The sequence below is a fragment of the Chelonia mydas genome, chromosome 3, assembly GCF_015237465.2.
Source record: "Chelonia mydas isolate rCheMyd1 chromosome 3, rCheMyd1.pri.v2, whole genome shotgun sequence".
NCBI classification, from domain to species: domain Eukaryota; kingdom Metazoa; phylum Chordata; order Testudines; family Cheloniidae; genus Chelonia; species Chelonia mydas.
The window spans coordinates 147,047,758-147,061,218 of NC_057851.1; the positions used below are offsets into that span (position 1 = coordinate 147,047,758).

Genomic DNA, 13,461 nt, shown 5'->3' on the forward strand with positions numbered 1-13,461 from the left:
AGGAGGAAACACCTATCCTGCAATCTGAGGCCCTGATGTTGCAAAGACTTATGCACATGTTTAACTTTAAGCACAAGTATCTACTACTCATACACACATGTATGTCTTAACAGGACAAACAAAAGTGGATTTCATTGTGTTCTAGCTTTGCTTTGCAATTTCTCAGCAAAAAGGAAACTGGGACACATGATAAATTTATAATCTTACTAATATAATCTTACTATAATCTCACTAATATAACAGCAACTTTCATGAAGAACTAAATTAAATTAATAGAAGGTATTTTCCTCTAGCCTACTACTAAGTTGAAATGTAGACATTCCCAAAGTAAAGGCTTCCTTTCCATAAAAAAAGAAAATCAGATATTTTCAAAATCCCATTGTTCTCTTCATGGGGCTTGTTCATGTATTTTTGTAACCTCTCTTGAAACTTGTGCATGTGAAAAAAAAACTCTCCAAGGCAAGATACTATGCAATGTACTGCTGGAAAAATATAAAATAAGACATAGTTCAGTTTAAATACAGATATATAGTCAAAAAGGAAATGATACATCTACCATTCTTGATTCTCTTGTCAGATATTTACATTAAAAGATTTAATTATTACAAAGTAGCAAAGATTCCATGATGGTGTGTGGTGGTATAAAGGTTTTTATTGGTAAAAATTTGGCATAGTTCTATCCCCACAAATAGTGAAGCCAGAAGTCAATTATGCAGATGACAACACAAAATATAAAACCATACACCATCACATATTTTGTTTATATGAAAAAGTAATTTTAAAAATTTGGAGTGTTGATTTTTTATTAATTATTATTATAATTAATAATTATAATCTATTACCTCTCCCCAAGAAGCCCATGTTCCTTATTACCATTAGTTTTATGGTAGCAGACTTAGATGGGCAAATAGTATTCATTTTAATACTTTTAAAAACTATCTTAAATAGCTTTTCTAGATTTTAAGATTAAGTATCTTGCAATCTAATAGAAGTAACTAATTTTATTATTAATATGACAGAAGTTCCTAGAACCCCCATTTTGTTAGGAAGTGGCTGCACATATACACATAATAACAAACAGTCCCTGCTGCAAACAGCTTATGCTCTAAACAGGCAAGACAGGCAAAGGGTAAGAGGAAGGAAGTATTATCCCCATTTTATAGATGGGGAACCAAGGAGAAATTCAATAGCTTGCTGAAGCTCACAGAGGAAGTCTGTAGCAGAGCTGGTAACTGACCCCAATTCTCTCAACTCCCACCATAGTACTTTAACCACAAGATCATCCTTCTTCAGCAAGTTGTAAGAGACTTTTGAGTATAAATAGGACAATCTGGAGGGCAGAGAAATTAAGGGCTTGTTTACACAAACAATTAGTTTGCAGCAACCTGAGGTGTGAATTTATTCTGCACTAGTTTGCCAACTAAACTATCTGTGTGGACCCTGCTGATGAACATTAACAGTTTGTTAGTTTGCTTTGATCTAGTCCTCTTTGACATAGGACCAGACCAAAATGAACTAATGATCCATTACTACATGACAGCAAGGTTCATATGGACAGTTAGTGCATGGCAGGGTGGTGCGGGGGAGATTCACATTGCATCTTGTCGAGAACTAAATGTTCATGTAGACAAGCCCAAGTGGCTTTTAGAAGGTCACACGAGATGTCTTTGGAAAAGCCAGGAACTGAACTCAGGTCTTTTAAGGTGCAGTCTGATGCCTTAACCACAAAATCATCCTTGCCTTTACACCATTACAAAGAGGACATTTCCATCTCTTCAGTAATAATGCAAATGCCACTAATACAGTATTGCAATTTGTCATCTTGGATCACTGTAATTTAAGGGAGAAAGTTTGCATATTTGAGGAGAAAGAAACATTTGACACTTTTTAAAATATATATGTATATTTTTTTTGACACGGCAGCTGTCTAAAATATATTCTAAAGTGTGGAATATAAAATATAGGCCTATATGATATAAACCAATGAGCAAAGAGCAGGTGAGGATTAATACAGGTTCAGAACAAGCCCCTGAACCTGCAAAAACATAACTTTATTCACATGAGCAGCTTTATTAAAGCCAATGGGAGTACTTATATGCATAAAGTTGCTCACATGTGTAAGTGTGTGTGCAGAATCAGGGCCCAAGGGCAACAATTAAGTCAATGTAGATAAATCATGAACTTGAAGGGGACCAGGATAAGGAACTAAATACAGAGTTCATCATATGGATATTCTCACTATATTGGTTTATAGAAATTATATGCTATTGATCATGTAATAATATCCCATATATTAAACTTCTTCTTTTCTGCAGCCATGTGATAAATTATAGAACCATATATTAATGAATATCTATCCTGGATCTTGGGTCAAAGTAATATGGAGATGGGGGTAAAAGGAGGAGACATTTTTGACTTTTTTTTTTCTTTAAATGGCGGCTGTTTGAAAGCTGTTTATCAGTCTGGAATGTTAGTAATCTTGGTAGCGATGGATTACAAGGAAGAGTACTGGTGGGATAGGTTTCAGAGTAGCAGCCATGTTAGTCTGTATCCGCAAAAAGAAAAGGAGGACTTGTGGCACCTTAGAGACTAACAAATTTATTTGAGCATAAGCTTTCGTAAGCTACAGCTCACTTCATCGGATGCATGCAGTGGAAAATACAGTGGGGAGATTTTATATACACAGAGAACATGAAACAATGGGTGTTACCATACACACTGTAACGAGAGTGATCAGGTAAGGTGAGCTACTACCAGCAGGAGAGAAAAACAACCTTTTGTAGTGATAATCAAGGTGGGTCATTTCCAGTAGTTGACAAGAACGTGTGAGGAACAGTAGGGCGGGAAAATAAACATGGGGAAATAGTTTTACTTTGTGTAATGACACATTCACTCCCAGTCTCTATTCAAGCCTAAGTTAATTGTATCTAGTTTGCAAATTAATTCCAATTCAGCAGTCTCTCGTTGGAGTCTGTTTTTGAAGTTTTTTTGTTGAAGAATTGCGACGTTTAGGTCTGTAATCGAGTGAACAGAGAGACTGGAGTGTTCTCGACTGGTTTTTGAATGTTATAATTCTTGATGTCTGATTTGTGTCCATTTATTCTTTTACGTAGAAACTGTCTGGTTTGGCCAATGTACATGGCAGAGGGGCATTGCTGGCACATGATGGCATATATCACCGGCTGCCAACTAGACATGGAGCCATTGATCACTACCTGTTGAGCCCGACAATCTAGCCAACTTTCTATCCACCTTATAGTCCATTCATCCAGCCCATACTACTTTAACTTGCTGGCAAGAATACTGTGGGACCTCCTGAGGTCCCTTCCAACCCTGATATTCTATGATTCTATGATCACATTGATAGATGTGCAGGTGAACGAGCCTCTGATTGTGTGGCTGATGTGATTAGGCCCTATGATGGTGTCCCCTGAATAGATATGTGGACACAGTTGGCAATGGGCTTTGTTGCAAGGATAGGTTCCTGGGTTAGTGTTTTTGTTGTGTGGTGTGTGGTTGCTGGTGAGTATTTGCTTCCGGTTGGGGGGCTGTCTGTAAGCAAGGACTGGCCTGTCTCCCAAGATTTGTGAAAGCGATGGGTGGTCCTTCAGGATAGGTTGTAGATCCTTGATGATGCGTTGAAGAGGTTTTAGTTGGGGGCTGAAGGTGATGGCTAGTGGTGCTCTGTTATTTTCTTTGTTGGGCCTGTCCTGTAGTAGGTAACTTCTGGGTACTCTTTCTGGCTCTGTCACTCTGTTTCTTCACTTCAGCAGGTGGGTACTGTAGTTGTAAGAATGCTTGATAGAGATCTTGTAGGTGAGACAAACACCTACAAAGGCTAGCCGGGCTCAGCTCTCTCCTGGGCGGCAAGGAACCACACCTCCTCACTCCCTTTGGGAAAAGCTCTTGCAGGGAATTAGTCCAGCCGTGGGAGTCTTCCTCTATGGTCTTGGTGCAGGTACAAATAAACACAGTGACCCAGGTCCTGGGTCAGGTTGGGGCTCTGGTGAGTCAGGTGCTCAGGCCCTCAGGCAGGAGCTGAGCAGCAACAGTGTAAGAACGATGTGGAAAAATTGGAAAACGTCCAACAGAAGGCAACAAAAATGATTAGGGGACTGGAACACATGACTTATGAGGAGAGGCTGAGGGAACTGGGATTGTTTAGTCTGCGGAAGAGAAGAATGACCGGGGATTTGATAGCTGCTTTCAACTACCTGAAAGGGGGTTCCAAAGAGGATGGATCTAGACTGTTCTCAGTGGTAGCAGATGACAGAACGAGGAGTAATGGTCTCAAGTTGCAGTGGGGGAGGTTTAGGTTGGATATTAGGAAAAACTTTTTCACTTGGAGGGTGGTGAAACACTGGAATGTGTTACCTAGGGAGGTGGTAGAATCTCCTTCCTTAGAAGTTTTTAAGGTCAGGCTTGACAAAGCCCTGACTGGGATGATTTAGTTGGGGATTGGTCCTGCTTTGAGCAGGGGGTTGGACTAGATGACCTCCTGAGGTCCCTTCCAACCCTGATATTCTATGATTCTATGAGTATAGTAACAGTGAGCCCAGGCCCTAAGTTCCAAAGGGCCTGGGAGAGGGGGAGACTGCCACCCACGAGTTGGGTGGCAGGGGGGACGCAGGCCCTCCCACTCCACTGCGTCCTAGCCCAGGGCCCTAGCAGCGGTAGAAGACCTGCTGCTGAGTCAAGTGGGGATCCTGGCCGCAACACGCTGACATGGGTTCTGGCAGTGCTGCAGCCAGACTAGGGTCAGCTGCCCCCAGGCTACTTCCAAACTCCCCCTCTTGAGGTATCTGGGTCAGGGTGGTGTCCCCCGGGGGGGGTCCAGCACCATGGGTTCCTCGGGACAGCTGGCCAGGGGTAGACTCGGCAACTCCTTCTGGTAGCTGGCGCAGGTCAGGCTCGGCACCCTCTCCGGGTAGCTGGCATGGGGTAGGCTCAGCACCTCCTCTGGGTACCTGGCGTGGGGCAGGCTTGGCAACTCCTCCGGGTAGCTGGCGCAGGGCAGGACTGGCCAGTTCTGAGGTCTTCTGCAGACCACTGGACTTTCCCACTCACAAGCTAGGCTGGAGGCATCTGGCCTCCCCAGCGGCTGCTTCCCCACTGAGCCCTGAGATCGGGCCTTTCTACTTCTGGGGCAGTGCCTGACCCTTTGGGGGGTGGGCTCAGAGTTCTCTGGTTCCGCCCATTCTGGTGTCTGGAGGGACTCGTCTCTCTCCAGGGTGGCAGGGAACCACACCGCCTCACTACAGACCCGTTCCAAACCACTAATCATTTTAGTGGCCCTTCTCTAAACCTTTTCTAATGCCAGTACATCTTTTTTGAGATGAGGAGACCACATCTGTATGCAATATTCAAGATGTGGGCGTACCATGGATTTATATAAGGGCAATAAGATACTTTCCGTCTTATTCTCTATCCCAGAGTTTCCCAAACTGTGTTCCGCGGAACACTGGTGTTCTGCAAGATGTGAATAGGTGTTCCGTGAAAGAATCTAGAATTTAATTTTGACTCTTGCACTTGATTTTTGTACTACTTTATACGCGCTTTCAAGTTAGAAATTGTTAGTTCAAGTTGTTTTAAATTTGTATTTTTGCTTTGTTTTATAAAATAAAATATATTTGAGCATAAATAACGCAATTTTTTATTTGAAAACCAAATGACTACAAAATAATAATATAAGTGTTCCATAATAGGCTAAAAAGTGGCCAAAAAAAGTTTTCCGTGGCCAAAAAAAGTTTGGGAAATGCTGCTCTATTCCCTTTTTAATGATTCCTGACATCCTGTTTGCTTTTTTGACTGCCGCTGCACACTGTGTGGACGTCTTCAGAGAACTATCCAAGATGACTCCAAGATCTCTTTCCTGATTAGCTGTAGCAAAATTAGCCCTCATCATATTGTATGTATAGTTGGGGTTATTTTTTCCAATGTGCATAACTTTACATTTATCCACATTACATTTTATTTGCCATTTTGTTGCCCAATCACTTAGTTTTGTGAGATCTTTTTGAAGTTCTTCACAGTCTGCTTTGGTCTTAACTATCTTGAGCAGTTTAGTATCGTCTGCAAACTTTGCCACCTCCCTGCTTACCCCTTTCTCCAGATCATTTATGAATAAGTTGAATAGGATTGCTCCTAGAACTGACCCTTGGGGAACACCACTAGTTACCCGTCCCCATTCTGAAAATTTACCATTTATTCCTACCCTTTGTTCCCTGTCTTTTAACCAGTTCTCAGCCCATGAAAGGATCTTCTGTCTTATCCCATGACAACTTAATTTGCATAAGAGCCTTTGGTGAGGGACCTTGTCAAAGGCTTTCTGGAAATCTAAGTACACTATGTCCACTGGATCCCCCTTGTCCACATGTTTGCTGACCCCTTCAAAGAACTCTAATAGATTAGTAAGACATGATTTCGCTTTACAGAAACCATGTTGACTTTTGCCCAAAAACTTATGTTCTTCTACGTGTCTGACAATTTTATTCTTTACTATTGTTTCAACTAATTTGCCCAGTACTGACGTTAGACTTACCGGTCTGTAATTGCTGGGATCACCTCTAGAGCCCTTTTTAAATATTGGCATTACATTAGCTATCTTCCAGTCACTGGGTACAGAAGCTGATTTAAAGGACAGGTTACAAACCATAGTTAATAGTTCTGCAATTTCACATTTGAGTTCTTTCAGAACTCTAGGGTGAATGCCATCTGGTCCCGGTGACTTGTTACAGTTAGCTTTATCAATTAATTCCAAAACCTCCTCTAATGACACTTCAATCTGTGACAATTCCTCAGATTTGTCTCCTACAAAGGACAGCTCAGGTTTGGGAATCTCCCTAACATCCTCAGCCGTGAAGACTGAAGCAAAGAATTCATTTAGTTTCTCCGCAATGACTTTAGGTCTTTAAGTGCTCCTTTTGTATCTCGATCGTATATGCAAATACTTTACTTTTTTATTTTGTAACAGCCGGAATGAAATCGCTTAGATTTAAGTTTAGAAGAATTATGATGTATATACAATATTTGTGCAATATGCTGTCAAGGCACTTCCCTCCCGCACAAAGTTTATTCTTATTTTAAACATCTTAGCAAGTACTGGCTTGCACTTTCATTATGAAGTGTCTTAATGGAAACTTCACTCCGAAATACTTTCTAGGGTACATCTGTCCAGATACTTGTACCGTAGCTCTTCTTCCAATTATTTTAATAAGCCTCATTATGCAATCAGCATAAGAACACTCCTTTATCATTCAGATTTTAAAAAATGGTTTCTATGAAAAATATTATCTGCTTGGCTGAAGAATCTTCCATACCATGTAATTATCACCTTATGACTGCATACTCTGGGACTATACAGTATGGTAACCAACCACTTCAGTATGTCATGCCACATCCACAATACCCTATCTTTAAAAGCATAATTTTAAAAATGATATATTAATTTTACATTATTTTATTATATGAAACCTTTGGATGTGACATACATTGATTTGACTGCAAACTTAATTTTGAGTATGAGAATAAAGCTGAATTCTTTCAGGCTCATGCATTAGAACCATCAGTAAAAGCTTTTGTAGTCAGAATTCAGTGAGAATTTGAGCCTGCAATAAGATCTGTATGTGCACTTATGTAGAGCTCATTGCAAAATCAGGGCTCTAGGGCCCAATTCTCATTGAACCTAACAGGAATCTTTGCACTACATTAAATGGGATTTAGATCAGTCCCTTAATAACCATTTCTATTAATGATGTATGATCCACAACAGAATGCAGCTTGACCACCCAAAATTGTGCTAGCAGGAGTAAAAAAGTAATAAAATAATAACAATGATAATCATATTTTGTCCTTATATAGAAACTTCAATCTGAACATCTCAGAGTGCTTTCTATACATTAACAAATTTAGCCTCACAAAAGTTCATGTGAGATAGGAATGATGAGTAGGCAAAACTTATTTTTGTCAGAAAAATAAATAGATATTACTCTGAATACACACATGGAACAATTCAGTTGCCCTAGAGGAAACCTGTTTTTGCATCGTCACTTATCTAATCGTTACTATAATTAAAAGGTAGTTTTTCTGCTTTAAGTCAAATTTAAACTGATATGGATTTTTTTTAAAAAAATCTGTTCTCAATTTTAGTGTTGTCTGCTGTCAAGCTTTGTACATTTCAAAGGAATCTCACCTATACAATAGCAGACAGAAAAACATATTAAGGGCTATTTAAAGTCCAGCCCAAGCTTTCCAAGGATCTGGGAGTGTGAGAAAGGACCTTAAACAGCACAGATTAGAGGAGAATGGAATAAATTGAGAGTAGGCACTTTTTTTCAAGATGCCTTAGATTTCCCACATATTGTCTGATGAATATATACTGGCTCATGAATTTCCTTACGTATGAAAAAGCTTTCAGATTCTGGACAGACTGTGTGTTTTCTGACTGGCTACCTGTGGTACTAAATCCATATTTAGAATATACAGTAAATACACATATCTGATTGGTCTTTTTACATCACGTACAAGTTCAATTTATACCACCACTAAAAGTCTGACGACTATACACTTTTAAAGGGATTTCTGCAATCCTTGGTTGGTTAGAATCAGTATATTTTCACCTTGTGCCTTAATAGTAGAGATAGGTAAACCCTAGAGTATAGTATTAAGATATCTTGAAAGGATGTGTCTCTCCCTCTGTTCCTGCAATTATTTCTAATGTCTTTAAATAAAATAAATCATAAAACAGAATCCAGTGGATCTAGAGGAAGGATTTTGACTGCTCTGTATTTCATAATATCACAATTCCAAGCAAAGGAGGCCAGAATGCAGGAAGGTGGAAAAGAGCCAGTAGTATCAATAACATCATTTTTACTAGCTAGCTAGCTACTTTAATGGCCTTCATGTGTGCCTCTCACTGCAAGTTAAACAGAATCGAAGACCTTTGTTTAAAAAAATCCATCCCCCCAATCTCCTCACTGGTTAGTGGAACAACTGGCTGATATTTCCCAGCTTCAGAAAACAAAACAGTCTGTTTCAAGAGGTTTCTCACTTGACCGTTTTGCCGAATGCTGTAAGCAGTGGGATAAGTCCCCACGCATTAAAGAGAAAAATCTCATGAGGTACAAAGCTGTAGAGTATGCTCTGCTCATTTCTTCATTCTTTTTACCATTTGTCTCACAGAATGTCAGCCTCATGGGCCAAGATGTACCCTGTTATTGTGGCATATACATGTTTTAAATGAAACTTTTGGAAAAAAGGACTGTATTCACTAGCAGAAATCCAAAACCAACTAAAGTTTAGCAACAGGCATAGTGTTTACTGGACTATGGAAACAATACTATGTATTAAAATAGACCTTCAGTCCTCTAGCAGGTGTGAGGGCTTGCATCTACAGAAAAATGAGCCTTTGAAAAAAAAATCCAAGCTATAATTATTCCAACTTATTAACACAGCAACAACAAAACATATATACAGCAATAGTAATTTATTGATCAGTATGTTATTTTGCTGATTCTTTTACCCTTGGTGGGAGTTTTGGATTGTCCAAAGTGGATAAAAGGTAAAAACTCAGGGAGACATGTAGAAATAGTATGTAACAATGGTTTACAAAAGAAGCATAAACTGAAGTTGAAAAGGCTCCTGGTGGGTCACAATATTGTAATAGCAACACAACATGAGAGGAAGTGTCTATAAACGGAACCACCAGATCTTTATTTTGGTGAGAGGAGAGTCTCTTTCAAAACACTGTTGTTCTGGGGAACATGAGATAATTATGTAAGCTTGCTGGAAGGAGGGAACAAGGGGAGGAAGAAGAAAGGTACCTGTGACATACTGTACCTCAAAATAATATCCTGTAACCCCCATATTCACTACTTGTATATGGTTATGGTATTTTGTTCAAAGAATGCCTTGTAAGGTATCATATGAAAGGTCACGATTTGCTGAAACTCTTTGTTCTGTCAAAATATGTATATCATCATTGTATATGGAGTTATGAAAATTTACTATGTGGTTGTTATTGAAATATTTTAAGAGTCTGGGAGATGCCCACAACTAGCTCTCCAGTGGCAACAAAGGAGTGACCCACACCCAGATGGGTGTCAAGAGACCATCACCAGCCATTAACTAGCAGGGGAATTGTAAACAAGAGATTTAAAATTCAATAAGAGACAGTTGCTTTAGCTCCACACAATGGGGACTGCTTAACTCCATGACTTAGCAAGGCCTCAGGACATGTGATACTTGACTTCATGTTCGAGCCAGTATATTTATAGGCCCATGAGCTGAGGGTATAAAATAAGGGACAGTGGCATCATGAGATGCCTCTCTCCTCTCCCACTTATTCTGAAGGCAACAAATATGTTTGGGAAGAAAAAGACTTTGAACTGGGGAGACTGGTCCCAGATTGAGAAAGGAATTCAGCCTGTGTACTAGGAATTGTCAGCTTGTGCGAAAAGCTGTTTGATTCAAATTTTACTTGGTCTGATAAAGTTTAGAATTTAGAATATGTATTTACTTTTTATTTCTTATGTAACTATTCCTGACCTCTATGCCTACCACTTATAATCACTTCACATCTATTTTTCTGTGGCTAATAAACTTATTTTAATATTTAAACTTAACCAGTAAGTTTGTCCTGAGTGCTTGGGGAATCTGATCAGATTACTAAAGCGGGTTCATGTCCACTATCCTTTGATCAAGTGGCAAACCAATTAATGAGCTTACATTGTTCAACAGGAGGTCTTGAGCTGTGCAAGATGGTACATTTCTGGGGTGCAAGGCTGGGCCTGCGGGGAGTTTGCTGCTGTCTTCCTGTGCATAGTTCATGGGAGGCTGAGAGAGCACGCATGCAACTTTGAGCATGCCTTCACATGCTAATATCTGTTAGAGCAAAGCCTGAAGGGGCTGCTTGTCGCTAGCAGAGCAGGGTGAGAGGTACCCTCATCCAGAGAGTAAAAGGGGACACAGTGGACCCACAGGCCAGGTTTTAACCCAGGGATCTGTCATAGGACCACTGAATGTCAAGAAGCTTCATCATAATGGATGTCATCACCCCTTCCCCTCAGCCTGTTGAGACCCTGACATTTACCATCACACCATTTTTCTGGTCCTGAAAGAGATTCTGACCAAATCAGCTGAGAAAAGGAAATCAAATGACATCACCATTTCAACAGGATCAGCTGAATCATGAGTGATAGCTAGGATGTGAACCAAAGGTTCTTATTACTATTCCTCTCCCTAATTTGTAGGTTTCCATCACTACCTAATTCCTTTCTGTCTCTCTTTTTTATCTTCAATCTAATAAAAACTCATGCCAGCTAGGATGAAACTACCCTTGCACTCGTTTGCTATAACCAACAAGGGATGCTAAAAACAATGCCTGAGTAACCTGGTAAAGGTCTGTCCAGACTCAGAGTGGCTAATAAAACCAAATGCTATGCCTGTAATTTTCCAGCAACTATGTTTCTAGTTAAAAAAAAAAAAAGACAGAGACAGAATCTACATCTTCTCACCTCTGCTATTTTTTTCTTTCTCCCTGTGAGTCTGTCTTTTTTAAGACAAAACAACAGTATTGAACTTCAGCAACTCAATACCACCTATGAATGACTTCCACTTTTCCCAACAAAGGTTTGTAATATCATCTGAAAAAGTACCAAGCAACGCATTTTCCCCTTAAAAGAGTCTCTATAGCAAAAGAAAACACAAATAAATTATATACGGCCTAGCACTGTTAGCACTGACACATTTTGTAGTCTTACTTTTAATGTAAATATGAAGGGGCAGGGAAGGATTTGAAAATTTTGAATTTGAATAAGAAGTTACCAACCTGAAAAGGCTGAGAAACACAGCAATAATACATGGTCCTGAAACTAAATGAGATAGGGATCAAGATTTCAAAAGCAACATACATGGCTAAAAATAAATAAATAAGTAAAAGACAGAGTTTCACACTCTGCTAATTTTACCTGTTCCAAGTAGTGTAATGACAGATTGATATATTTGGCCTCTGTCAGGAGTTGGCCTCCAACTCCAGTCTTTGCAACACGCTCTGAACCAGCCAGGTCTACTAAGTGTAGCTTGGAGCGTCGGATGGTTGCGGATCCTGGTTCTTTGCTTGAGATGTGAATGGTGAAGATGCAGTGGGAACGAGTTGAGGCTTGGTTCATTGGAGTCTGTGAAGAAAAGGTTACTAAATTTTGACTAAAAAAAATTGCAAAAAATAACTGCTTTAACACCAGGACTGATTAAACAAGATTTATTTATAAATCACTACACTGAGGTCACTGCAAAAATAAAGGCCCAGATTGTAACCCCCCAGAGCTCCCCTTTGTAAACTGTTAACACACATGAAAATTCCCACTGAAGTCACTGGGACTACTTATGCAAGTGGCTGCTCACCAATGGAAGTAAGATGCTCACAATCTGGTGTAAAATTTGGATAGTTATAACATGGATTCATTATATTAGAACAAATATGTCAACATTTACTTTAGTACCAAAATACATTTCATTATTAGTTTCATTAGCCATGATCTACAGTTAGCACATTCTAATTGAGAGAGAAAGAGCATTACAAATCACTTGGAAGGCTAATGAACCTAATTAACACATCTTGAAGGTCACAGTAACGACAGCTGAGCTTACTTCTAAATGCTCCCTTTCATCAAAATTTTTGGAATGTAAAAACTCTCCGAAGCTTTACAAAATACCCCCTTTAATTTGGTTCTTTAGTATCCAATTTCTGAATCTGATATTAAAGAAACTAACACTTAGAAATGGAGTACTAACAGTACTGGTAGAAGCAGAAGGTAAGAGGTTAGCCCTCACCATGAATGGGGGTAAGGGGTGTCACATTTTACTGGAAGACAACTTCTACCAATGATACAGTTAATTTGTGCAAAGACAGGTACATGTTTCTATAAACATTACCCATCAAACAGTTATATTTTCAATACTCTTAGCCCTGGTCTACACTACGAGTTTAGGTAGAATTTAGCAGCGTTAGATCGATTTAACCCTGCACCTGTCCACACGACAAAGCCATTTTTGTCGACTTAAAGGACTCTTAAAATTGATTTATGTATTTGTCCCCGACGAGGGGATTAGGGCCGAAATCAACATGGCCAGATCGAAACTGGGGTAGTGTGGACGCAATTCGACGGTATTGGCCTCTGGGAGCTATCCCACAGTGCTCCACTGTGACCACTCTGGACAGCACTTTCAACTCAGATGCACTAGCCAGGTACACAGGAAAAGCACCGGGAACTTTTGAATTTCATTGAGCTCATCAGCAGAGATGACCATGCAGAGCTCATCAGCACAGGTAACCATGCAGTCCCAGAATCGCAAAAGAGCTCCAGCATGGACCGAACGGCAGGTACTGGATCTGATCGCTGTATGGGGAGACGAATCTGTGCTATCAGAACTCCATTCCAAAAGACGAAATGATGAGCTGCATGC

The 13,461-nt window shown here is 39.8% G+C and overlaps 1 protein-coding gene across 1 annotated transcript in view; it reads right to left on the bottom strand.

Moving 5' to 3' along the window:
- KIF6 (kinesin family member 6) overlaps positions 1 to 13,461 on the bottom strand; it is a 279,607-nt gene that overhangs the window by 181,714 nt on the left and 84,432 nt on the right. The window contains exon 7 of the mRNA XM_043543510.1: positions 11,967 to 12,173. Within this exon, the coding sequence (XP_043399445.1) occupies positions 11,967 to 12,173 (207 nt within the window). The remainder of the gene's footprint in view (positions 1 to 11,966; positions 12,174 to 13,461) is intronic.